This window comes from Anguilla anguilla, chromosome 4 (assembly GCF_013347855.1).
Source record: "Anguilla anguilla isolate fAngAng1 chromosome 4, fAngAng1.pri, whole genome shotgun sequence".
NCBI classification, from domain to species: domain Eukaryota; kingdom Metazoa; phylum Chordata; class Actinopteri; order Anguilliformes; family Anguillidae; genus Anguilla; species Anguilla anguilla.
In genome coordinates this window covers 60433918-60461417 of record NC_049204.1, presented here as the reverse complement: position 1 = coordinate 60461417, position 27500 = coordinate 60433918, and the positions used below count along the sequence as shown (strand labels likewise).

Here is a 27500-nt window from a genome sequence, read left to right as displayed (position 1 = left end):
CACACGCACACGCACACATACACAGGTGCATACAGGCACACGCACACACACACACACACACAGGTCACTGTTTCGGGCACACTTACAGAATATCCCATAAGTGCAGACTGGGTTCAGAACTGGTGACGTGGAAGGCCGTGACGGGGATGTGTCCATTCGGTGTCTGCACATGCTCAGTGCGCGCAGCGTCATCTTCAGGGACAGACACCGGTGTCTGCACACGCTCAGTATGCGCAGCCTCACATTGATCGCTCAGCTCCATTAGACAGTGATAGACAGGGATCTAGCGCGCTACCATCTGAAGCACTGCCTGCAACCAACAGGTGCGCCCTCCAAAGCCTTCAAACGAGAGCCCCTCAAATCAGACGTTCAGGTTCCATTGGAATGCCTAGTAGCTCTGGATGCCGGTGTCCACTGAATACCCAAACACAGTGAGCACATACGCTAGCAGCTGTGGATACTCAAACACAGTGAGCACATACGCTAGCAGCTGTGGATACCCAAACACAGTGAGCGCATACACTAGTGGCTCTGGATACCGGTGTCCACTGAATACCCAAACACAAGCGTGAAAGTAAACGCAGATGCAAGTGTACGCGTTAAATGCATTAAACATAAATGTAAGCGTACGTGTAAAAATAAATGTGAAAATTAACAGATGTAAGTAGAAACGTTATAATAAATGTGAAAAATAAACATAAACGTGAAAGTAAATGTAAAAATGAGTGAAGGAGGGAATGAGACAGAGAGCCTCTCTCTCCTCAGAGGACATGGGGCTTGATCGAAAAAATCCAACACCCCCCGCGTCCCCCCCCCCCCCCCCGCCCGCCTTCCCCATCCCTTCTCCCATTATCCCTGGTGTCTGTGCTTTCCCCCGTCCGGTCACAGGTCATTGGGCTGTGTTCACAAAGCAATTTTTGGCCAGCAGACAGCGCACACCCCACTTAATGTGCTGTTCGGAAGTCACCGCCACTTCCAAACGGCAGCTCCAGCCCGAGTCAGTCCCAGTGAGTCACGCTCGTCACCCCCCCCCCCCCCCCCCCCTCCCCCTCCTCCATAAATCTTTGGCGGTAAAAAAAAAACCTTCTCTTTTTCTCAGCTCACATATAAAGCAGATTCGGGGGGGAGAAAGAAAAAGAAGTTTTAATGCATTTTCAGTATTATCAGTCAGATAAAAGAAAATGGCGAGCGTTTAAAAAAAAAACGTGGCAGGAGAAACCACAAGCTCTGCCTCTGCGCGTAAGGTCCCAGGTGAAGAGATAGCGGTTCATTACACGGGACGCCGCCTCGCCCCGCGCGCTAAAATTCGGAAGCGCTGGCGGGACGGTCCCGTCCTCACACATCAACAGCCGGCGTCGTGCTCCGTAGCCACACCGCTACGCTCTTTTTAGCGAGGTTAGCCTTTCCCGGAGACCGGGATGTTTTTCACACGGCTTTTCGGTTCTTTGCCTGCCCACATTAGCGAGCGGCTACAGGCCCGGATCTGGTCCGATTCTGGCCCAGAGTCGGCGCTGCCAGGCCGGGCTTCTCGGCGCAGATCCGGCCCTCGGGGGTCGGCTGCCAGCTCATTGGCTCCGTCGCGGCTGCCACAGTTTTCCTGATCTCGACGGAGCGTAAACTGCTTCCATTAGCCCGAAAAACCCACACAGGATGAGAGCGGCGTTTCACCCTTATGAAAAAAGACAAGCATAAACAACAGAAGTTTGGAGTGGGTGGGGGGGGGGGGGGGGGCGGAGGGGCAAATTGTGGAACAGCCAATAACGTTTCTCTCCCTTTCTGTCTCTCTCTGGCAGGCGGAAATACAAGAAGACGTCGCAGAGGTAAGATTCAGTGGAGCTTTGCCACACATTCTGGGGTGCATCATGGTCCGGGAGGGGGTCCCCCATTCTTTTTTACCGGATTGGGGGTGTGCCCAGAAGAAAAACTGCCCAATCAAAGTAGTATACCACAGTATACCAAACTGCCCAGTGTTTATCTATGTGTGTGTGTGTGTATACATAGGAGTCTATATGAACATGAAATATGTCATCAACCACACTTTAAATTATATACTCTATGCTGTACCATAAATAATATGATGCTATACCATAAATTACTTTGGTAACTGCCAATCCTGTATACTGTGCCAATGCTGTACTACCCAGATTCCGCCAATAAAGTTTAATTTTTTTAAAGAGAAGTTAGACCATGATGTTGCAGGTTTTTCATTCTGAACAGGATATGGGGAGAACTGAACCAGTATTCATAAAGAATTTCCAAGTGGTGATCTCAAAAGAGTTTTTATCCCCTGTCAATAACCATCATCAGCCAAAAGGAAAAACAGATCCTATATCAGCACCTGTATTAGTAAAGCATTTGAGAGCAGGAGTGATTATTAACCCAAAGGAGAAACTGATCCTATTTCAGCACCTGTATTAATAAAGCATTTGAGAACAGGAGTGATTATCAGCCCAAAGGAGAAAGTGAGCCTACATCAGCACCTGTATTAGTAAATCATTTGAGAGCAGGAGTGATTATCAGCCCAAAGGAGAAACTGGTCCTATATCAGCACCTGTATTAGTAAATCATTTGACAGCAGGAGTGGTGATCTGGGGTCAGTTGTCCCCTCATTCCTATCTTAACTTTATGCATTTTGAGCTCAGAGGCAAAACTGAGAGATTTACCACCGCTGGTTTAGAAGCAGCCTCTGTTTCCGGTACACTCAGTCGTGACGATGTCGTGCACGATTCGAAAATCTGGCTGTCGTAATGAATTCGAGAAAAAAATAACGTTACAGCTGGCTAGCCTAGCCTATGGAGCTCAGGTCGTGCAGGGTAGCAGGCCCGTTTGGATAAGCGGAGGATTTCGAGTGTTCTAGCCTGCCGCGAGAGTAATCGCTCTGCTCATGGCGTGGCCACGTTCGGCCTGGCGGGCACAGAATCGCGAGGCGAGGCTCACGCAGGACGCCCACGCGCTCAAAACAAGCGTCTTACCTCCCGCGGAACCCGCCGAGTCGTTTCGGTTCCCCACGAGCTACGTGAGCGTCTGGCCTCTTCGCCTCAGTGCCCACATATTCCACTCTGCTGAAGCCCTCACTGCATTGGGACGTTCAGGCAGAGGTGGAACATCCAGGTGCAGGGTGTGGAAGTCCAAACCCTCGCCAGGGTTTGGCAGTTCTTCAGCCAGGAGGTAGTGAACTAATGAGTGGAAATCAGCTGGGCTGAGTTCATGGGTGGAAGAAAAACACACGGCAGGATTTTTACCTTCTGATCTCTGGACTTTCAATAAACCTGACCTCTGCGTTTAATGAAATAAGCGATATTTCCGATCTTTTTTTTTTTTCTGTGCAACATATTTTTGTCGGTTGTTTTAAAACTTTTTTTCTTTTCTCCCACTGGTGCTCAGGAGGGTATTTTGCGGGGAAATTCCGGGGGAACAGCTGGCAGTGTTTAGAAATAAAAATGAGTAAAAACAATGTAAACATGATTGACAGTGAGTGGGAAAAGGAAAAAGAGAACATGTTTTCAGTGTTCCCGTTGACCCCAGTCTGTACAGTAGCCCGTCATCACTGTTGCGTTGTGATTATTATTATTACTGTTGTCGTTAGTTGCTGTCATATCGCGGTTCTGCTTTACTGCTGCTTTCCAGGGGCGTGGGTCGTTATCAGCATGAGGAGCAGCGCGCTCGTTTGCGTAGCCGTAGTCGGAAGCCGCCAGACCCGAGCTAGGCGCTCGCGTGCGACAGGCGAGGCGAGAACAGAAGCGGCACGCCCGTCACGCTTCGTAAAATTGATGTTTAATTAATTTCGTTTATTTAAAAAAAAAAAAAAAAAACATAGCTCAACACCTTCATCAGTGCGACTGAGACGTTTTGATTCATTATTGCGGGAATCAGACCCATTATAAGGGTGGGAGTTAGGAATCCCACCCCCCTCCTCCCCCCAACAACCCCCCCCCCCCCTCCTTTTCACCAGCCTCTGCTTTGTTTCTGAGTGATGGGTTGTGTGCAAGTCTCAGTAATTATGCCACAATTAATTGCCTGAAAAGAACTGCAAGGGTGGGTGGAGTGGAGAGCAGCGTGGAGTGGCATGCAGGAGTGGGCGAGGGGGGGGGGTGGTGGGGGGTGTGGAGAGGAGCGTGGAGTGGCATGCAGGAGTGGGCGAGGCGGGGTGGTGGGGGGAGTGGTGGTGTTTGGGGGTTCAGTGAGAGTGAGTTGTGTTGTTTTTCTGTCTGTTACACACTCACGCACACACACACGCACACACACACACGTGCAGAGGAATCACAGACTGAGCGGAAACAGGGAAGCTCTGTCTGTGCATCACATTCCCGAAAGCATCAATGTCAGAGGCTGGAAGGGGAGCTTGTTTACGCTTTATTCTAGAGAAGGTAGCGGTTCTGGCTGCGTTTAGGCACCGGTACCGTTTCAAAAGGGTCATTTTAGCACCAGTATTGTAAAAATCTAAAGCATACCTATCCCTAATAATGTGTCCATGTATACTCATGTGAATGTGGTTTTGCATATTCACGCATGCGTATTTGCGTATATGTAAGTGGGTGCACAGTGTGTTTATGTGTGTCTTGAGTGTGTGTCTGCGTGTGTGTCTATGTGTGTGTATTTGTGCGTGTCTTTCTGCATGCGTGTGAACATGTCTGAAAGTCAGGTGACAGGGAGCAGTGTATCTTGCTTAAACTCGGCAGGCCTTTGCTGGGTGTCGCACCTATTTCCCTCCTGCTCTCAGGACTGAACTGTGACTTCCGCGGACGGCATGCAGCCACAGTCACGCAGCACCCGCGCATGGCGCATGGCCTGCAGTGACACGCTCACGACTCACAGTGTCTGCTTGGGAGGGGGGGAGGGGGTGTTCACTGCTGTCCTCGACTTTTTCAAGGTGAAGTCTATGCCTCGGATTTGTCCTGGAATTCCCTTCAACTCTTTGGAGAGCATGTTTTCAGAAATGTTTTTTTTTTTCTTTTTTTTCTAAATGCAAAAAAAGTCAGTGTTCTAGAACTCTGCTGCTTTCCATTACCAGTGGTGATTGTGACATCAGCATTAGAATGTTAAGTTAAGAACATTCTAATGATGTGTTTGTGACCTTAGAGGGCTGAAAGGTGTTTTTTCTTCTTTTTTTTCTGGGTAGGAGAAACAGAAGTGAAAGTTGCGGTAGAAGGTAGGAAGGCGTCGAAACTCTGAACTGTTCGGTATTAATGCAACTCTGGAAGAGTTTATCTGAGTCCAGCACGGCTCACGCGCGCTCTGTCGGAGACGATTAAACACAAAAGGTATTTTTCGCTGACGCAGGTCGTCCCGCTGTGCCTCGTTCCGCACGAGCGCCTCCCGCCTTTTCTCCCGGAGTTCCGCCGGGCGTGCTCTCTCCAGATCTCACCCCGGAGCTGAGGAGAGCGTTAAAAGGCGGTTTATCGCGCGCTTAGCTCACCTCACCCGGGTTCCTGGGGTCTGAGTTCCACGTCGGCCGGTGAAATGAGCAGCGAGCAGCCCCTCGGGCCTAACGTGAGCGGCGCTGGGGGGGTTAGAGAGAGACGGTGGGACTCAGACGCTCCGTGGTTCTCTGCCCGCTCGAGATCCGTCTGCGTTTGCGATGAAGTCTTCCGTCGGCGGTACTCTTCGCGCGTGTCGGCGACGAAGACGACGCCGTGACATCACACCGCCGTGATGCGGCTCAGTGGGCATGCCTTCAGCATGGTACACAACGGATGACGCGGTTGCCCTGGCGATGGAGAGCACCCTAGATTGTGGGCCAGATTGGTATGCCCCTCCCACCCCTTGCCGCATGCTTTGCATGACTAAGAGGAAAAACAGAAGGCCGTGCTTCACATGTTATTATCACAACCTTCTCACTCCTCTCCTCTTAACACACATATACACAGACACACAGATATACACACACTCATGCTAATAAATTCCGACATAGATACAGACTCACTCACACACACACACACTCGTGTGCAAACACCCACCCACACACAATGCACGCATACAGTAGGTACATTATACACACCATAACAATAATCCGTTTTCCACAGCAAGGCACAGTCATGTTGTATTAGAAAAAGTTTAAAAAATAAATGAGTAAGTAAACATTTCCAGGCCATTTTGGCCATATTTGTTTTTGTTTGTTCATTGTTGCTGACTGTGAGTGCTCTTCACTAAGTGATGATACTAACTGTGGTCTTCGTAACGTAACTGGGCAGATGAGGTCACAGGCTGGATGAACTGGAGAGAAAGTGTTCTTTTTTACATGCCATGTTACTGCCTCTCGAAATTTGTTCATTTATTTTAAAAAAGAGACGATTTAATTAACCTTTTTAGGGGGATGATTCGGTAATGGAGACAGGACAAATATAAGGGGAAGGAAAAAGATTCCTAATGAGTTTGACTGTAATAAATTATTATCAAAATGAAATTCTGCCATGCCCAAGCTACAACGTGAGCGGAAAAACCTGATTATTACATTACTGTGACAGCTTAATTTCTCCATAAATCCTAAAAATGATGTTTCTACTTCTTTTTTCTTGCTGTTCCACTGCGGTTCATACAGTCGATCAAATTGAGCTACTTTGAGCACTTGCTCCGCGGCTGTGTTGTTATTTGTTTGGTCTTTATTTTTATATAGATTTTTAAAATCAAATTTCGAAAAGGTATCACACAAAACTCAGAAGGCACTTATTGAAATGAGGAAAAATATGTATACACTATTACATTGTTACTACTACATAATGAAATTGGGCAGTTTTTCCACCTCATTTTGTTTGCAATTCAGGCACAGCCATGTCAATATTATTCCTTTTTTTCCGCAAGTGTCTTTTGCTGTGACAGTGCCTCCGTAAGAAAAGCTATACAAATAAACCTGAAAATGCAATTAATCCGGCTTCTGGTTATAACCTTCTTAGTATGTGCCTCACAATTTCACTTCTTGAAACTGCGTGCCTGCAGAGTAATCATCAGGAACACAAACAATTTCCGTCTCCTCACCCTCTCTCTCTCTCTCTCTCTCAAATTCGAATTCAAAATGCTTTATTGGCGTGACATATTTTTAGATACGTGTTGCCAAAGTGTACTAATCAATCAGAATAACAACAACGTCTCTGTTTCTCTACATATCTCTCACCATCTCTCTCTCCAACTCTCTCTTTCTTTCTCTCCTTGTCTCTCACACCTTCCCCCTCTCTCTCTCTCTCTCTCTCTCACTCATTCTCACGCACTCTGCCAGTCTGCTGTCCCATGGAAAATACCAGTTTACAAGGCTGTGAATTGCATTCAGTATCAGAAGCACGAATGTGTTGAAATTTCGGAGGAAGATGGATATAATCCAGAGAGGGGCTGCAATCACAGGGGACCGCAATCAAAAATGATTCCACTTCTCAGGGAAGAGGAGGTGTGTGTGTGTGTGAGTGTGAGTGTGTGTGTGTCTGTGTGTGTGGGTGTGTGTGAGTGTGTGTGTGTGTCTGTGCATGTGTGTGTGTGTGTGTGTGTCTGTGTGTGTTTGAGAGTGTGTGTGTGTGTGTGTCTATGTGTGTGTGTGTGTGTGTGTGTGTGTGTGTGTTTGTGTGTTTGAGAGTGTGTGTGTGTGTGCGTCTATGTGTGTATGTGTGTGTGCGTCTGTGTGTGTGTGTGTGTGTGTGCACGTCTGTGTGTGTGTGTGTGTGTGTGTGTGTGTGTGTGAGAAAGGGGGAGAGAGAGTGTGTGTGCGTGTGTGTATGTCTTTGAGAGTGTGTGTGTGTGTGTGTGTGTGAGAAAGGGGGAGAGAGAGTGTGTGTGTAGGTGTGTGTGTGCGTGTGTGTATGTGTTTGAGAGTGTGTGTGCGTGTGTGTGTGTGTTTGAGAGTGTGTGTGCGTGTGTGTGTGTGTGTGTGTGTGTATGATTGAGTGTGTGTGTGTGTGTGTGTGTGTGTGTGTATATGATTGAGTGTGTGTGTGTGTGTGTGTGTGTGTATATGATTGAGTGTGTGTGTGTGTGTGTGTGTGTGTGTGTGTTTATATGATTGAGTGTGTGTGTGTGTGTGTGTGTGTGTATATGATTGAGTGTGTGTGTGTGTGTGTGAGAGAGAGAGAGGGGGAGAGAGTGTGTGTGTGTGTGTGTGTTTGAGAGTGTGTGTGCGTGTGTGTGTATATGATTGAGTGTGTGTGTGTGTGTGTGTGTGTGTGTGTGTGTGTATGATTGAGTGTGTGTGTGTGTGTGTGTGTGTGTGTGTGTATATGATTGAGTGTGTGTGTGTGTGTGTGTGTGTGTGTGTTTGAGAGTGTGTGTGCGTGTGTGTATATTATTGAGTGTGTGTGTGCCTCCACACTGCTCCCACGTCTTCATTAAACACACTGAGACGGCGGCTCTGTCACGTGGGAAACCACGGTAGCAGCCTCAGGCTCTCAGGTACCGCCACCGCCAGGTCCAGATAACTGCTCTTTTATTGCCATAATCAGCTTTTCATCGATTTCTCTTCCCCGGCCCGGCATTTCTGTTCTAAAAACCTCCGGTAAATCAGCCGGGGACAAACTAAAAAGGGAGATAAATGTGGCTAATGCTTTTTAACTTCGCCGTAGACCCTCGCCGGTTCTGCCGATGACGATAGCCCAGGAGAGGAGGGGAGAGGAGAGGGTAAGAGAGGAGAGGAGAAAAGAGGAGAGGAGAGGGAAGGATGGGGAGAGGAAAAGAGAGGAGAGGTGAGGAGAGGAGAGGGGAGGAGAGGTGAGGAGAGAAGAGGGGAGGAGAGGAGGGGAGAGGAGAGCTGAGGTGAGGAGAGGAGAAGAGAGGAGAGAAGAGGAGAGGAAAGGAGAGGCATTTCCCATGAAAGCATGGAGCTGGTGCAGGCGCACGCCGTGTTCTGTTTGTGTTTCGTAAAAAGTGTGAAAGGTCAGAAAAATAAGCGTAATGAGGTCGAAAAATAAACTTCAAAAGCAGGTCAGAGATTTTGAATGACGTTCCCCAAACCTCACCCCCCCCCCCCCCCCCCCCACGTGAGATTCCTGTCATTCTGATGTCACTTGTCTAATCTGCCAATCAGTGTGTTCTCGCAGGCGAATGGGGTGTGTGCCCCCCCCCCCCATGCTGTGATTGACAGGTTTATTGAGCGGTGTCACACAGAGATGATTGCGTGGTGCTCAGGTAGCGACAGATGTCCCTGAGATCTGAAGCAGCTGCCGATGCCACCACCCCCCCCCCCCCCCATCCCCCCACTCCCCCCAATCCCCCTCGTCTCTCAGAAATGCGTCTTTGCCAAAAATAACGGGCGGGTGACGTCTGCTAGCGACCCTTGGGCAGGGTGGTGGGCGAGCGGGCGTGTCAGGGCATGTCGTGTTCCGAGTCTGTTGCGCCTGTGAGCAGAGGCACCGTGGTTACGCGTCCAGAGTCCTGTCCCGGCTTCCTGTTTAGCGGGCTGAAGGAAGAGTCTTTCAGCTTCCTGTTTAGCGGGCTGAAGGAAGAGTCTTACAGCTTCCTGTTTAGCGGACTAAAGGAAGAGTCTTACAGCTTCCTGTTTAGCGGGCTGAAGGAAGAGTCTTACAGCTTCCTGTTTAGCGGACTAAAGGAAGAGTCTTACAGCTTCCTGTTTAGCGGGCTAAGGGAAGAGTCTTACAGCTTCCTGTTTAGCGGGCTGAAGGAAGAGTCTTACAGCTTCCTGTTTAGCGGGCTGAAGGAGGAGTCTTACAGCTTCCTGTTTAGCGGGCTGAAGGAGGAGTCTTTCAGCTTCCTGTTTAGCGGGCTGAAGGAGGAGTCTTTCAGCTTCCTGTTTAGCGGGCTGAAGGAGGAGTCTTTCAGCTTCCTGTTCAGCGGGCTGAAGGAGGAGTCTTTCAGCTTCCTGTTCAGCGGGCTGAGGGAAGAGTCTTACAGCTTCCTGTTCAGCGGGCTGAAGGAGGAGTCTTTCAGCTTCCTGCTTAGCGGGCTGAAGGAGGAGTCTCGCTGCTGATTCGCTGCGGTGGGTGGTCAGGGTTTGAGCTTCTATGAAAAAATCCCAGCATGCATTGCGGTCATCTGGGATCAGGATAGAGTATCCCAGCATGCACTGTGGTCCTCCAGGATCAGGGTAGAGTATCCCAGCAGACACTGCGGGCCTCCAGAACAAAGTGCACAAGTGCATCCAAAAATAGTAGAAATAAGTACTGAAACACACAGAGCTGGTAACAGCTTGAAAATAAGCTCCTGTCAATCAATCACAATCAACCAATCCTGCCAACATATTCAGTATTAGGATGAGGTTAGAGCAATTCAACTCAGGCCAATGGCTCAACCTAAGTTAAATTTCTTTTCACTTAAAGATATGTACTGCTTATGTGGCAGATATTAAATCTATGCGCTATTTCTAAACTTCTAAATTTAAATTAAAGAATGACTGCAAATGACCCCATACCCCATCTGAACCTACAACCTTAGAGTCAGAAGCATACATGCTTCCCTAGCCACCGCGCTACATATAAGGCCCTGCTGCTGGAGCACCGGACCCCCGGGTTGTCCCCAGACGACCTGCACGTGATGCGCGGTTTATTCCGGCACAGCCGCCATGTCTGTCCCCGCGCGGCACGCGGATCGTTGCCGTGGGTCCGTCTGTTTTCCAACGGCGACGGCGGCGGCGGGCGCAAGTTTGTCGGCGCGGCGCCGGGGGACTGGCGGCTGACGGAAGCCGAGGCTAACACGGTGTGGCGTCTCACGCTGGGAGAAACACTCAGACCGGCACTCTGGGGGGGGGGGGGGGGGGGGGCTGCGGCTGCTCAGGTGCAGTGGGCCATAAGGACCGAAGGGGGCAACTAAAAAAACGGAGCTCTGTTTGACCTTGCTAGACAGATCTGCTCTTGCCCTTTTTAATGATGTTTTTTTTCCTGCTTTTTTTTATGTACCAATTCCATACCACTAAATTGGTGCAAAATAGAGGAGAGCCAGCGATTGTCTTACTCTCTGACTCAGTTAACACAGTACTACAGGAGACTTGTGGCGGTAAACAGAAGAGACTTGAGCAATCGGGTCAATGAGGGACTGGGCCACCAGTGGGCTGGGAATGTTCTGGAACCTCTGCAGTAGAGGTTTCTGTTGTTCGATGTTCCGGAACCTCTGTGGTAGAGGGTTCTGTTGTTCGATGTTCTGGAACCTCTGCAGTAGAGGTTTCTGTTGTTCGATGTTCCGCAACCTCTGTGGTAGAGGGTTCTGTTGTTCGATGTTCTGGAACCTCTGCGGTAGAGGTTTCTGTTGTTCGATGTTCCGCAACCTCTGTGGTAGAGGATTCTGTTGTTCGCTTTGTTACAGGGCCCGGCGTGGGTGGGGTTTGGCCTGCCTCTAACCGCTCGATTGGCTGACAGTTTGATCTGGCAACCCTTTCATTCGATTAAGCTGTGCTGGCCGGGTTGGTAGGAAACCAGGGACGGACGGACAGCCTTTGTTTTCTCAGCTCGGACTCCTATGGTTCACCCAATCAGTTTTTCAAGTGCACTTAAAAAAGAACAGAATAACGCGCAATCTTTTTGTTTGTTTTTTATTTGTTTAAGCTTGATGCACGTTTGTCGTTCCTTTTAGCTGACTGCCTGTCCGGTTTGTTTTCACTGTTCAGGCAGAGGTCCTTCTCCCTTTCTTAAAGTTAAAATCTGTATTCCCTTCTTCCCTTCTTCCCTTCCCAAGAGCCCGGAAACCTTAAATGGAAATCGCACACAGTTAACTATATGTGCATATTCAGCTGCACATTGTATCAGTTTAAAATATTATGAATAGACTTTTAATTGAAATAGATTGTGTTCTTACTTCCGCACTTCAAGGTAATTAAATCTCTCTCTGATTAGCCGTCTTACTCTTGCTGGCCTTTAAAAGTGAGTGAAAAGTGGACATTAGCATATAACTTCATTTCACTGATGAAAAGCATTATGCCAAAATGTTCAAATGTTCAGCCTCATTTGCTGTGAGAAAAGTAAGTGAATGCGTTTGCTGAATTATTTAACATAGGCAATGGACTGCGCCGTTACTTCAGCCTTCAGTTTAAAAACAGGGGAATATTTGACACGATCCAGTCACGTTCACAAAATACCCACCAATACAACACATTCACAAAATGGCCACCGTTTGGGTCAAGGTTGGGTTTGAGCGATTCTGCATGCGACCGTCACGACTGAAATGATGCGATGTACAGTATGGGGCTGTTTTCCTGAATAACACCCCCCACCCTCTTTATCTGTAACCTTGAGGCTCCACGCTAATTCTGTCTTCGAGGCTGCGGGGTTGTTTCAAGCGTAAACCCTGTCAACACAGGTATCGGCTATGGGTCACTTTTTAAAGTAGATATAAACAGGCGGTCAAAAGATAGGATGTCGGCAAAAAGTCGAAACTGGTCATCAAGACCCGCGGTGTGAACGTAGCCTGAAGAACTATGAGACGGAGAGGAATTTAACTGTACAGTCCAAACATAACCTGTCCCGGTCGTGAAGTAACATTGCTACGGCAACTTTTGTTTCTATAATCGTTGTTAACTTAGAAACCCTATACACAGAGGCTTGTTTTTTTTTTTTTTTTGTAAACAGCCAGAACAAAAACAGTGCTTAATTCACCTTGAGCTTGGCCTGGGGAGAGGAAGACCCCGGACTGAACTGCGCTCCTCCTTCATCGCAGCTCGCTAATTGATGATTTGTCCTCGTTCGCGGACCGCGTACCCGATAATTAAACACATAATTGCGAAGGCTCAGGAGGACCCGTCCACCGGTGATCGCACAGCCCCGTGACGTATTTCGCCCCCCCGCCGCCCCCTTCCCCCCCCCCCCCCTCCATCGAGTGCGTCAGAGAGTTCGTCACGCGGAGAATTACCTTCCGCCCCTGACGACCGTCGGCTGAAGGAGTCTCAACCTCGTAAAATCTCACCTTTAACCCTTGCGCTGCTCTGCTCTGCTCGCTCGCTCCCCCGTTCGTTTGCTTCGACGCGCGTTCGCGAAGCTCCGCAAAAAAAACGAAATGCTGAAGGATGGCACGGAATGAAGTGGCTGCAAAAATAAAAAATGATTCTTAAAATACACAGTTATGTTAATTCCAGGCATCGCTTGCTACCTCAAACAGAGAGGTAATCTTCATCTGAAAATTTAACACAAAATAAAACCCTATCAATGGTGAAAGATATGGTTACATTTTCACCGGACGTAAATAAATAGCTAGGAAATAATAATGTAGCTAGTGAATAGTAATAATAGCAATAATAGTAAATTGCTTTCATTGCATTGCACTTCTCACACAATGGTTTTCATACAAGTGCTTCAAGCACTTAAAAAATAGGCCAAAATAGATAAAAGTACAATTGAAAAATGAAATTCGACGTGGAAACAGAGAGGAAAGCAGAAGGAACAAGCTGTGCAGATGAGATACAGTGACATGTGTATGAGAGGTGACTTAGAGATTATTTGCTTTTCGTTTGTCGTTGTAGTGTTGGGTAGTGTTACTGTTACTTCTCGGTCTTATGGGTTGGGGTGGGGGGTGGGGGGTGGGGAGGGGGTTGTGGGCGTCTTGGCCGCACACAGGGCTGTGAATTTCGGGTCTCTGGTGGAGGGATAGGAGGCTGAGATTAAAGGAGCACTGTGATCATAGGACAGGTTCTGAGGGGGGGTGGGGGGGGGGGGCGGGGGGGGGGAGCAGGGGCGTGATGGGGGTAGAGGGGGGGGTCGAGTGTGGGTGGTCTGGAGCGCGGTACGTTTCACCTTCTCACCGGTTCCCTGCAGGGAGAGGGGAAAATAAGATGGGTTTTAGTGTATCTTTGAGCACAAGAGCAGCATCGATCGAGGGGGTGTCTGTCTGTCGGGTGCCTTACAAAGGACGTGCCAGGACGGGGGTGGAGGGGCATTGTCGGGGGGGGGGGGGGGGGGTTTCAAAGCACATCCCATTCCATCTCATCACTGAGAGCTTCTTTCACAAGTCCAGGCTTCAGGATTAGCTGGGATCTGACATTTTCATTTCCAAAAAGAGCTCTGAAACACAACTGACGAAACACAACTGACGAAAAAACACCTCGACACATTTATTTCTTCCGTACGTGTGAAAACGAATATGGACATAACACAAAAGTCTATACAATAGCATGGGAGGCATAACTCGAAGCCACACCACAGACATTACTATCTAACCAGATGGATGACTGCTGCATTGCTTCCGTCTTGTTTTTATTATGACTGGGGCTGTGGTCCGTAAAAAAAATAAGTGTCTAGATACTGGAATGTGCATTGAGATTACTATTGCACCTTTCAGAAGATGCATCAAAGCGGAAAGTTACAAGTGACAATGGAACAGAACTTTCAGCGTTTAAGAACACGGAGTCTGCCATCCGGTTACTCTGTGGTAATATCTGTGGCTGTACAATTTCCTGATAGAACCCTGTAATTCAAAAGTTCTCTCAGAGTGTTTCGCTCCCGGTGTTCTGACGAAATGACCAACATGTTTGAAGTGGTGGGCATCTCAAAAAGGTTGGACTAGTCCAATGAAACAGCACTCACCATCAAATTGTGCTACCAAAGTGAACTGTCCAAGGATATTGTGATCATCCTAATATAAAAATGAACAAAGGATAATAGTAGTTTGCTACATATGTGGAAATGAACACAGAGGTCCAGCGTTAGTTTACACGTCACAGTAACAGCAACAGGGTAAACAGAGGCTCAGCTCCCAGTCACCTTTCTCACTGCCTTTTTTTTTCCTGAAGTGTTTATCTTCAGTCCGGTATCCACCATCTACATCTGGATTTCCATTATGGATGTGACTGTGACTGCCACCCAGCAGACCAGATTATTCATTTCCATAAACGTACGTTTCATATGTGCATATATATGCAATATATATGATTTATGATTGCGTGTATGTGTGTGTGTGTGGCGGGGAGGCAGGAAGCACAGGACATCTCAAGGTGCACTGTGGGTAAATATGACTGTGTGTGTAGGATAGGTTCCTGTTCCTTCCACGAGATGTGCAGTGAAGCACTACTGTTTTTTTGTTTATTTTTTTTAACGATGGGCATCGTTTCGGGGTTACCAGAGGTCATCTGAGCGAGGGGGGTGGGGTGGGGGGGGGGCTTGTTTGAAGCAGACGGGGTGGGTGGGGGATCTAGCACTCAGAAATATAACAGATATGGCAGTGTATATATAACAGCGTCCAGCCTTGAGATAAGACTGGAGAACAGCCAGCACACTTCTTCCTCATTCTTCTGCTCGTCAGTTTTATTTTTCTTGAAAGCCGCAGTCGAGGGGGGACGAAAAAAAGCTTTAGATTAAAACTGAAAGCGCGGCGCAAGAAATCGCTCTTTGCGGCCAAGAGCTCGTTCTGGGACGTGTTTGGGGGAAAGCCTGTGGGGGTTTTTTTATACATTTTTTTATTTGACGTCAAAAGGGGCTGCTGGCCATCTCTCTCAGCTTCACACCGTTTCCTTCTGGGCTTCATAAACGCACATCAGTCTGTCAGTGTGAAAGATTTGTTTTTTTGGCGGGGGGGGGGGGGGTTGGGCGGGGCTTTACAGACAGGACACCCCGCTCTCTGCCGTCAGGGCAGAAACGTTGATCAGTTTACTCGCAGCATGGCTGGCCATGTGACCCCTGGGGCCGATTGTATCCACTGCGCAGATCTGTCCGACTACCTGAAAAATCCGCACGCAGTGGGCTGTGTCTCATCACTTTAATATTAGCATGAAATTTCCATCCTCATTTTCATCCTGTGCCTTATATTGGCTTTTGCAGGGGTGGGGCGGGGTTGGGTGTGACTCAAAGGGCCTGGACTAAAAACTTTGCTTTGGTGTACAATTTTAAGGGGGCCCACAGAGACTCCATATGCACTGGTCCCCGAATTTTCCTGCTACACCCCTGCCCCTGACGCTGTCTCACTCGTTTATAGCCTCCTTTTTCATTTTTTTATTTTTTATTTGTTCCTGCTGCTGAGTCAGGTTCCTGTCCTGACAATGATATATTATCCTTTACTGAAATGGTATGTATTTGTGGTATATGGCAAATCTGTGTGCCTAAATACAATGATGAATATATTTAATCACATAGCAGTCGCACTGCATTGCAGGAAAGTGGGTATAATTAGCGTATATGTCCATATATTTTGAAGTGTTGCAATATATTTTATTCCAATGTATTTCAAATTATTGCTATAAACAGCACTGGGAGGAGGTATAAGTTATTGTTATTAACAGGATTGGGGTGGAGGTTTAAATTATTGCTATAAACAGGATTGGGGCGGAGTTTAAGTTATGGCTTAAGCAGAATGAGAGTTAAATTATTGCTGTGAATGGGATTGGGGAAATATATATTTGTGTTGATATATGGCAGAGGCTTGGGGACAGCCAGGGTGATTTGTAAGGTGACAGGGCACAGGGAGCTTGGTTGTGTTTTGTCTTTTTTATTTCCTCCTTGGGAACCTCCTTCCTTTACCTGCAGGTACGGCACCATGATCCCCAAATGTGACTGTGCACCCGTAAAAGGCAGGGAAGAACAACCTGAATTTGGCTCACACCAAATTTCCACCGGTCCATTTTCTAGGCTGGACCCTATCCCAGCATGCAGTGGGCGAGAGGCAGGAATATACCCTGGACAGGTTGCCAATTAGTCAAAAGACACAAACACATTTCACTCGCACGCTCATACCTAGGGGCAAATTACAGTCTCCAGTTAGCCTAATTTTCATGTCTTTTGGACTGTGGGAGGAAACCAGAGTGCCCAACAGTCACTGGAGTACCCAGCAACCCTAAAGTGCGACAGGCCCCCCGTTGTGGAATAGGGTTCACTGGTTCAGCTCATTTACCCGACATTTCAGTTAAATGTGCTACGTTTACAGGACCCCAACATTTACTTCTGAAGATGGGGGTGTTTGCTGCACTTGACTGTAGATACGTCCACTTTAAATAACCTACTATGTGGCATGGATTGACCAAAATAATATTAATGAGTAACGCGGTCCAAAACATCCACTTATCCACTGCTTATTCAGAATCCTAATGCGTAATGCAACCCAAGACATCCAATTAAACTGCATACTCAGAATCCCGATTAGTAATGCAACCCAAGACATCCAATTAAACTGCATGTTCAGAATCCTGATGCGTAATGCAACCAAAAACATCCAGTTAAACTGCATATTCACATGAGCCCGTGTTGGTTTACTCCTCCCTTCACAGAGAGACGCGGCGTCATTCAAAAGCACCTCAGTGCTTTTCAAATTAACTGCCGAATTAATGAATTGAATAATCACTCTGAACCGAGAAATTATCTGTCTCAGCTCATTGTAATGAAGGGAAACGTCACAGCGATCCGGTATAAACAGCAGAATTTGTGCGAGCTGTCATGTGCAATCAGTAGCTATGCTTCCATTATCCTAATTAAATGGAGGTTATTCCAAATTGCGTGAAACCTGCCTAATGGAAACTAGCATTGCAGGTAATGAGAAGAGATAAGCCACGGCGAGAATATAAAATCCTTGCTTTCCTACTACTGGGAGAAGAACGGCAGACTTTGGCTGCGTTCCCCTGATCAACAATTATCCCAAAATTCAAATATTCTCAGGTGTGAATGACTGTATAATTTTGCCTGCATTAGGCTGCATCATAACCACGTTCGTTAAATTAATTTTGATCCAGCGGAAATGAATTGGGTTCTGGCAGCAGGACGCAGGATTTTTGCATTAATTTTCATCCTAAAAATATTGATTTTGGTGCGGAGGCACGCTCTCTGCTGAGACTAAGGCCTGCAGTCACTCAACATTGGTCCATAGGTTTGACTGACAAATAAACATGGGTGTCACAAAGTGTTGATTGAATCCAGGCCAAAACCACGATAAATGTTATTATTATTATTATTATTATTTATTTTTTATTATTATTATTTATTTTTTATATTTGGGGTGGGGGGGGGTATGGGCGGAGCTGATAAATTGGGTGAAGATATGGGTGGTGCCAGTGGGGACCCTGGTTATGAGCATGACACCACAAATAGAAGGGTGCGTGTTGAGGGCGGGGCTATTAACGAGGGTATTGATGTGGAGGTTAACAGCCGTGATGATGAGGGTGGGGCTATTAACAAGAGTGATGGTGTGGAGGCCGTTTACGGCCATGATGATGAGGGTGGGGCTATTAACGAGGTTGATGATGCAGAGGTTCTAAATAACCGTGACGATGTGGGTGTGGCTATTAACTAGGGTGATGATGTGGAGGCCGTTAACGGGCGTGACGGTGAGGGCAGGGCGATTAACGAGGGTGATAATGAAGGGAAGGCCGTTAATGATGGTGATAATGAGCCTGGATTTGGGATTTGATTCAGCTTTGGCTGTTGGTATCTGCTCTGTGGATCCACCCTGACCTACAGCCTGCTGGCTCTAATCCCTGGATGACCCAGAAAAACAAACTGGAACCCCTACAGTATAAACACACCGCTGGTGTTAAAACACAGTGCACGCAATCCACTTATTTCTTCTCCAGCAGATATCTACACACTCTACCCTAGGACACACACACACACATGCACAAAATGATATACACTCATACACACATACACACAGAGACACACAGACACATGCACACACACGCACACGCACACGCACACGCACGCATACACACGCACACACACACACACACACACACACACATATGCACAGTGTAGATGTAGGAGCAGGTACTGTAGTTATTAACTGACTGAAGGTTGATTTAGGAGTCCCATCCCTTTGAGTTAACTCACATGGAGTGAGTCAATGATCATAGTTAGCATGCTCATTGCCTCACTGGCAGTGTCCGAAACTGTGTCTACTACCATGTCTTCAAAGTATGTACTATGTCTACATATTGCCTACTGTTTAGTGCGTATTTTTAAGTGTGCGATGACCAGTATGCGAAAAATTTCCTTCATGCTATTTTCCGCCCGTGTGGCCACACTCACGTGTCCTTGCTGTTGAAGGAATCTCCAGGGAACCTGCGCCTCATTTGTAAAGCAAAGCTACACGTCATGTCCATGCAAAGAGGCATCGCCTCTTCCGCTTCGATTTATGGTATCTCCCACAAAGCATGGTTTACTTCCTGAGAAGTGTCTTCCCAAGTACGCTCAGCGAAACCACAAAATATGAGGATCTTGAGCACACTAAATTCTGCCTGCTTTACAATTTTCTCATTCAGTGTACTCAACTCATACTGTATACTCAATAGTAGGCAAGCATGCTGATTCAAATAAGGCTGATTCAGCGAACCCGTACAGTCACCTGGGATGATTTATCCAAAGGTCCCTAACATCTCCAGGGAAAGATTGTTCTCTACTGCAGCAAAGATACTCAACCTGAGTGCTGCAGGGGAAATCTACAGGAGTCTGCTGGTCTCAGTGCTCCTCAGAACTTCATTCATTAAGTAAAGCAGTTGATTGCACAGCTAACTCACCGGCTAGCTCTGTTTCTTGAATTCAACAAAGACAGCTCTCCATTACGATCAATATTCGCTATTTGATTTGTGTTCAGGTCGATTCGCCTTCTGCTCCAAGGTTGTTTTCATTTCTTGAAACAATCATCTGTCACTCTTTTTTGGGTCAGAGTGCTCATTTCTGAAATAACAGCAGGGTCCACATTACAACTCGAGGCTGTGATTTTGATGCTTGTCTCAAATGGTGTTTTTTCTTTATTATTATTGTAATTTTTTTTTGTTGTTGTTGCTGTTGGATTAAATTTATTAATGGTTTGTGAAAAGAGCTCTTGGGCAGATGGAAAGCAGGAGAAATGGTGCTGTTTTAAATAAAACAGGACCGGCCACCCTGAGGCCAGGAAGATGGGGTGTCAGATGCTGTTGAGGGTAAACGTGGGGACGGGACGGGGGGGGGGGGGGCACAGTTGGGGGTGGGGGAGGGTGGCCTACTGGGGCCTGTAACTGAATCAGGCCCTATGTGATCCAGGATCTTTCAGACTTTAATACCGCCATTAATATTCATTGTTTAGGATTTAAGAGACGATCACCAAAGAAGGGACACAAAAGGGTGGTGGTGTTGGTGGGGGGGGGGTTCTTTTGAGTGACGTCAATGTGCCTCCCCCCTCCCCAAGAAACCTCACTAAATATTTTAACTGACTGAGCTCTCTCTCTCTCTCTCTCTCTCTCTGTCTCTCTCTCTCTCTCACACACACACACACACGTCCTCACAGTGTGACACCATTGAGGGAACACACTGAAATTTTGGGCAGATCCTTTTGCTGTCCAGGCGTCCTCCCGAGGCCCTGCTGTCACTGACTTTGCGCACGAGTCCCGGTTCCAGCGTCCAGATCTATTCGTCTTGATTTGAATGTTGTTTACCATGTGCTGGAAGCTGAACGACTCCACCATAAAACATCCGTTATATCCCTTCTACTTCCTGCTCCGGGTGCTTGGAGAAACGTTGCTGTCAGTACAGCTCGGCGGTTTTTATTTAGTTTTAAGTCGTTCTGTGTCTTCGTGGGAGAGACTTCAATAAGCCATTTGAAACGCTGCAGAGTCACATGTTTCATTAAGCAGGCATTTCGGGGCGAAGGCCGTCACGACTCACCCAGGTTAATGGGTTAGCGGCTTAGTGGGTTAGCTAAGATGAGTGTGTTAGCTGGTTAGCGGCATTGACACGTTAGTGGCTTTTTGGGCTGGCTAGTTAGCCGATAAGCCAGTTTTTGTTAGCTAGGTAGCAGACTGGTAGGTTAGCGGGCTGGCAGGTTAGCAGGCCGGTGGGCTAGCGTCTTAGTGGGTGGGCTAAGGTGAGTGGGTTAACTGGTTAGCAGGCTACTTGGTTAGCACGTTAATACCTCTTGTGTGTTGAACATAGTTTCAGTTACAGCGATGGGCAGAAGACTGGTTTAAATAATGCTGCAGAGGATGTGTGGTGATACTGTCCCCAGTGCTTGTGCAGTATTACAGCTACATGTTATAGGCAGCGGGCTGAATGGGCGATCAGTAGGGGGGAACATCATTAATCCATCTTATCTTTCCTGAAGGTATGATGTCAAGGAACAGCTTTGTACAGACATGACAGTACATCCCCACATCCTATACTTACACAAGCACACACACACACATGCATAGACACACACACACACATGCAGCTCTTCGTCTTTCTCTCACACACGGAGCTCCCATCTCTCCCTCGCTCTCTCCCTCTCTCTCCCCCCTCCCTCCCTCTCTCTGTGTCACACACACACACACACACACAGAGCACTGTGGTAGTAAGAGACTAATGTAATCTGACTCTATCATACTTCAGCCATTGCTGTCCCATTAGGAAATGAGAAAACGACCACCATCTACCCCCACTCCCACCCCATGTCCATGCCCCCCCCCCCACCAGTCATGCTGTCTCCTTGCCCACAAACCCCCCCGTACCACCACCATCCCACCCCCTCTTCACCCTTAATCCACACTGACGGCCTGTAATTGGTGCATCGTTATGTCTATTAAACTTTTCACCCGGAGTTATCATCAGTGCTGCTACTGGTCCTGCTGCTGTCCAAACTCACCCCCCCCCCCCCCCCCCAATCCATCTCCGTGGTTACGGCAAGGCCAGATTCTGACTCCTGGTCCTGAGGCAAGATTCTCCTCCTACCAGAGGCCCCCGCCCCCCATAAAAAGGAATAGCAACATTTAATTTTTCAGGTTGAGTTCACACGGTTAAATAAATGGGCAGTGTGTGGAGTAGCTTGCCATGTCATACAGAACCCTCCATAAAAGATCTCAGCCGTAGAGTGAAATTTGTTCTTTTTGCTGTATACTTAAAGCATTTGGATTTGAGATCTATGTATATGGATATATATGAGACAAAATTACGGACAACCTCCATTTTTCGTGGTATCTGCATGCGTGTTTGTTTCACCATTTTAGAGAAACGGCTGTTTTTGTGTTGAGTCCCCCTTTTTTCAGCTCAAATTCCTCTTTTTTGATCTCAAATCCAAGTGCCTTGGGTTTATATCGAAAAATAAATCTCACTCTGCCACTACCATATGTTTGGAGTGCACTGTATAGTGCAGGCAAGACATCGGTTGTCTACGACTTCTCATTGCAGTGTTCCGACCAATAACGTGCAAGGAAGTGCGTCGTGCACAAAGCTCCTTTTTTTTCCTCCTCATCTACATTCTCTACCGCCAGGTGCTTTTTTTTTCCCTGCAGGACTGTTGTGTTTACAAGCGAGTTAAAATTATGCCCCATTAGCTACCTGTTTATAATTCCGTGCGTGTTTCCTTCCATACTGCGCAAAAAAAAAGTACACTTCTTGACAGGATTATTATTATTGCCAATTTTTTTTATATATGTATTTTTTTAATTTCAAGAAATGCTTTCAGAAAACTACACTTTCCAGCGGTGAGGTGTTTTTTCTCCTGCATAGTGTCACAACTGATTCAGCCTTATAAATCAACAGCCAGACCAAACAAGACGAGCCCAGTAAAACAAAAAATAAACCAGTTGCTTCATTAATGCTTTAAGGCCTAGGATCACAAATGTGTGATTAGAATGTTCTTAACTAAACATTCTAATGCTGATGTAACAATCACCGCTGGTAACTGAAAACAACCGAGTTCTAGAACACTGACTTAGAATTTTTAGGAAACATTCCAAAAACCCTACTCTTCAAAGGGTTAAGGGCCATCATTACAAGTACTGTTCGCTTGGCGCAGAATCCTGTCACCTGTTCCTTCCACCTGTTCCCCTGATCTACTTGGGCGTGGCCCAGTCCTCTGACATGGCAGAGGACGGCGAGGTTGCGCCGCTGAGCCTCCGCTGGAGAGGCCGGGGCCCAGACCGGACCGTTAATCCCGCCGCCAAAACCGATAGGCCTGCCACGGCTCGCCGCCCGCCGAGCTCCACGCGCGCGAAACTCAAAGCGCCGCCTCCGAGCGCCTGCCATCGACAGCAGACACACGTAAGACTCGCTCGCCTCTGCCTTTTCCGCTCGGAGTGGAGGGGAGCTGATGAATGAGAGAGAGAGAGGAAGAGAGAGAGAGAGAGAGAGAGAGAGAGAGGGAGAGAGAGAGAGAGAGAGAGAGAGAGATAGGGAGAGAGGCAGAGGCAGAGAGAGAAAGAGAGAGGCATAGACAGAGAGGGAGCGAGTGAGGGAGGCAAAGGCAGGGAGAGAGAGAAAGAGAGAGAGAGAAAGAGGGAGAGAGGCAGAGAGAGAGAGAGGCAGAGACAGGGAGAGAGAGAGAGGGAGAGATGTAGAGAGATAGAGAGAAAGAGAGGTTTGGTTTGGGGGAAGGATATTGTGTCTGGGGTGATTATAGCCTTTCCTCCAAATAAGTGGGAGGACACGGTGACAGGGTCACAGTGCACCCGCAACCGTTTGGCACGGACGGACTGGGGCTTTAAAAATGCAGAGGGGTCAGTTTGGATCAGCCTGTCACCCGCCCTCACCCCCTCGCCCCCGTCCCCATCCCCCCCCCCCCCCCGTCCCCCACCCCCCCCAGGGCCTCTGTGAGTGACATTCACCCTTTCCCCCGTCCATGTGAGGCCTTCTCTTTGATTGGTGTAAATGTCAGAGGAGAGTGTATTATTAATATTGCAGCGCGTCGCGTTCATTTACCAGATGCTTTTACCCGGAGTGACTTACAGCGTTTTGGAGAAGAGGAGTCATGTGTGCGACAGAGCCTGGCCCCTGTCTGACAACACAGCCACACCAGTGAGTGTGTGTCTGTCATCAATAAAGTATCACACGCCGGCTAGCTTATTCTGCTGTAGAACCCAAATATAAATCAGGTTTATATACCTAACAACCACGTAAAACCGTAAAAGCGTGCCAGAGTAATTACGTTAACAAAAAATTATAGATCTACTGTGTATACTATATACTGGGTCTAGCTAAATTTAGCAATATTTGTACAGATGGCTGACAGTTAAAAAAATCCTATTATTTTCAGCAGTATTTGGAAACATAAATTCTTTGTTCACATTCTGGCTTGCAAACGGATGTCCCTTTGAAAATTCCCATGGATCTGCCTGAACCCTTGGTTTTAACCTCAAGTATTCCTGACTCATATTTGACCCATATCCGACAAATACCAGTATATTTTTCTGTTCTTTTCTTTTCCTTTTTCTGACATGACTCACACCGAACCCTTCTCATAGTCCCTTCATCCACCCCATGGAATCTTTCTGGGTCTTTGTGGAAGACCATAAGCGGCATAAGTGCCTTCGCCTGACCGATATGAGCATCGCGACTGTTGTCACGGTGAAAAGAGGGGGGGGGGGATTAGTGTATGTAAGGGTTTGAGTACGAGCTCTGTCTGGGTCTCCCCGCTTTCTGTTATCACCCGAGAGCAGGATCGCTCAGGTGTGGGGATGCACCTGAACGACGGCGAAGCGAGGGAAAGATTGTTCCTCAACTAGCGTTTCCTCTCTTCCTCTCTGCCCTCTTTTTTCCTTTTATTTTGTGCCGTGGACTCAGACTTCTTTTCTGACCTTCACAAAGTGGGTGTGTGGGTGGGTGGTTGTGATGGGGGTAGGGGTCTGATGGCCAATCACATCACCATAAAAAAAGAGCAAGGCCTTCTCTCTGTTCATATAAATGTTCTCAGAATTTTAGTTTTTTTTTTTTTTTGGGGGGGGTGGGGGTGTGGTTGGGGGAGAGGGAGGGGGGGTTGAGGGGGTGCAGAAGGGAAGGCGCTAATCTCACTCTGAGTTCCGCTCTTGTCAAAGCCTCATCCAATTAGCACATCAAATTTTCAATTCACAGAGGCACCAGAGAGGATTTTCCTTGTTAAAAATTATCAGACGAATGTTTTATTAAATTTTTTTTTTTGTTTTAATCCAGAGCGACTTACACCGATTACATTCTTTCACATACAATCTGTTTATACGGCTGGGCGCTTCACTGAAGAAGCTCAGGTTAAGCACCTCTCCGCAGGGAAGGGCAGCCATGCCACAGCTGGGAATCAAACCCGCAAGCTCTGAGGTACAGGCCCAGTTCCCTGGCCGTTGTACTATGCCACCGCCCCATGTCACCCTCCCCCCCTCCCCTCCCCAAACTGAGTGTGTTATAGACAGAAGACACACTGTCCCACTGGTTGAGAGAAAGGGAACACATAGTACCTGGGTCAGCTCCCAAACATCTACCCCCCACCCCCCTCAGTGTTTCCATGACATCACACCATTGTGGGACCCACTGGCCGAGTGTAGGGAGGAATGCTGGGAGATGGATACGCAGCGCGGCGCTAACGTTTTTAACCTTGCGCTATGTTAAACCTTGACATTTCGCGTTATGCCTGCGCTCATCACCGCCCCGCCCCCCCCCCCCCCCCCCGCCTACCCCCACCCCCCCCCTCCCCCCACCCCAGCCCCCTCTCAGCCCCACCCCTACCCGCCAGCCCCCTCTCAGACCCACCCCTACCCCCCAGCCCAGGGGGGTGACGTAGCAGTCTGTGCAGGCTGGGAATTGTGTTGGCGGCTCTGGTTACCGTGACGCCATTCCACAGGCGGCGTGCTGCATTTTTTTCATCCCCCTCCAAGGTCAGGCCCCCGAGGACAGCCCCCCCCCCCACTGCATTACTGACAGGACACGTCCTCTCCCCCTCTGCATCACAGACTGGACAGCCCCCCCTCTGCATCACAGACGATCCACACAACACCCCCCCCCCACCCCCCACTGCATTACTGACAGGACACGTCCTCTCCCCCTCTGCATAACAGACAGGACAGCCCCCCCTCTGCATCACAGACAGGACAGCCCCCCCTCTGCATCACAGACTGGACAGCCCCCCCCTGTGCATCACAGACGAGCCACACATACCCCCCCCCCCCCCACCCCGCGCAGCACAGAGGCTGGACAGGAGTGAGACTGCTGTGGGTGTGTCTCCTGCTTCACTGTACAATGAGTGCGAGAGTCCTGATGTCTTTGGGGTGCTGAGGGGTTTATTAGGGAAATGAGGTTCTCCTAGATGTCTGCTTAGTGTCACCCCGGCTCTGTCACTGTTTACTGCTCTGTTCCCTCCTTCATTCTCTCTCTCTCTCTCTGTCACTCTTTCTCTCTCTCTCACTAGCACTCTTTCTCTCGCTGTCTTGTTCTTGCTCACTCTCTCTCTCTTTCTCTGTCTGTCTCTCTCTCTCTCTCTCTCTCTCTCGCTCAAGCTTGAGGTCTTGCATGTCGTTAATGGGGCCCTGACGATGACATTAACAAGTTCATTAAGTCTGTAAATACGAGCTAATGCAAAAGAATGGCATCTTCACACTCGCCCTCCCTTCGACCCCCTTCTCTTCTCTTCTCTTTCTCCTCCTCCACCCTTTCTGTCTGGTTTCTGTTGGACGGGCATTCTTGCATCCCCCCCCCCCCCCCCCCCCCCCCTTGTCTTATTTGATTTCTTTATTCGCCCATCCATCATCCTTTTTATCTGGCTAATTGAGTGGTTAAGTGAATCACGAGGAACATGGCGGCCGTCCTGTTGTTGTAGGATGGAGAATAATGGCTCTAACCACGAGCCTGCTGGGAAAGACAAGGGCCGTGCTGGACTTTGCACGCACGCGATTGCTAATTCACTTCATTTTTCATTTTTTGAATGAAAATCACTCGTGCAATGTGTGTCAGCATGTACATAAATGTATTGTCGTGTTGTGCGTAAACCTTGTAAGGGTGACAATAAAAAATGGAATTCCTGGAGCAGCAAAAGCCAGAAACTCTTTTTTTTCTTCTTTTTTTTAACCAATTCACATTACGGCTTTGTCATTTGGGGGATTTGAATAAACTTTATTAGTTGCACAGTTACAGAACTCGGACAGTACACAGAGCTGGATGAGAACTTTCGATGTGTGTTAAAACCCAGAATGACCAAAAAATGGAGAGGTTCATGCATAGTGCTGAAAATACACGTGCTCACACGCACGAACGCACACACACACACACACACACAAACAAATGCAATGCACTCAGCAAAAATGTTTTGTGTAAAATCTTCATCTTCACTGTCCTGTGCATGATCCCTCTAGGTCTCTTGTAAAGTCTGTTACAGCTGTAGAAAATGAGATATTCTCGTACACGTGCACACACATACATATGACCCAGCTAGCGCAAAACCTTCTCGCAATATTGTTGCTGCCGTGTAGCGGCGAGGTTAACAACACTGACAAAACATGACAGCGACATTGCGAGATCATTTTGTGTCAGCTGGGGAGATAAGTCCTCGGTCTAAGCCTCTTTGAAAAGATTTGCTTTTGAATATGAGATGTAGCGGAAAATCCAGCTGAAAGAGATTAAAGTGTAATCAATAGAGGGCGTAGAATGTGGAACGCTGCGTATTAACTGTTCCAGAAGCCCAGTGGCTTCTCTTCTTCTCGCTCGACCAACGGCTGTCCAGTGTTTCACCAGGTTGATGGCATTCACACGTGAGGGCACCGGGAGGCTAGGTGTTGTTTGTAGGTACAAGCCCAGCAACATATCGTACGATCATGTTGACTCTTTGTGATCTCCAAGTTGTTAGATTAAAATTGCTGAAAAACTTGCGTATGAATACCCGTGGACAGAGACTCAAGGATGTTGTTTATGAATCCAGGCCACTGTATGGTATTTAAGAAAACAGCAGAAGACTTGGTAGACATTTATCTACGGATACATGGCGTGAGC

At 47.9% G+C, this 27500-nt stretch overlaps 1 protein-coding gene across 5 annotated transcripts in view; it reads left to right on the top strand.

Moving 5' to 3' along the window:
- Positions 1-27500, top strand: part of pde1ca (phosphodiesterase 1C, calmodulin-dependent a) — a 112380-nt gene that overhangs the window by 39398 nt on the left and 45482 nt on the right. The window contains exons 2-3 of one of the 5 annotated variants that reach the window (XM_035413919.1): positions 1794-1820; positions 5120-5149. The exons of 3 other annotated variants lie outside the window; for them this stretch is intronic. In XM_035413919.1, the coding sequence (XP_035269810.1) occupies positions 1794-1820; positions 5120-5149 (57 nt within the window). The remainder of the gene's footprint in view (positions 1-1793; positions 1821-5119; positions 5150-27500) is intronic. One more of the 5 variants, XM_035413921.1, reaches the window with a different exon arrangement.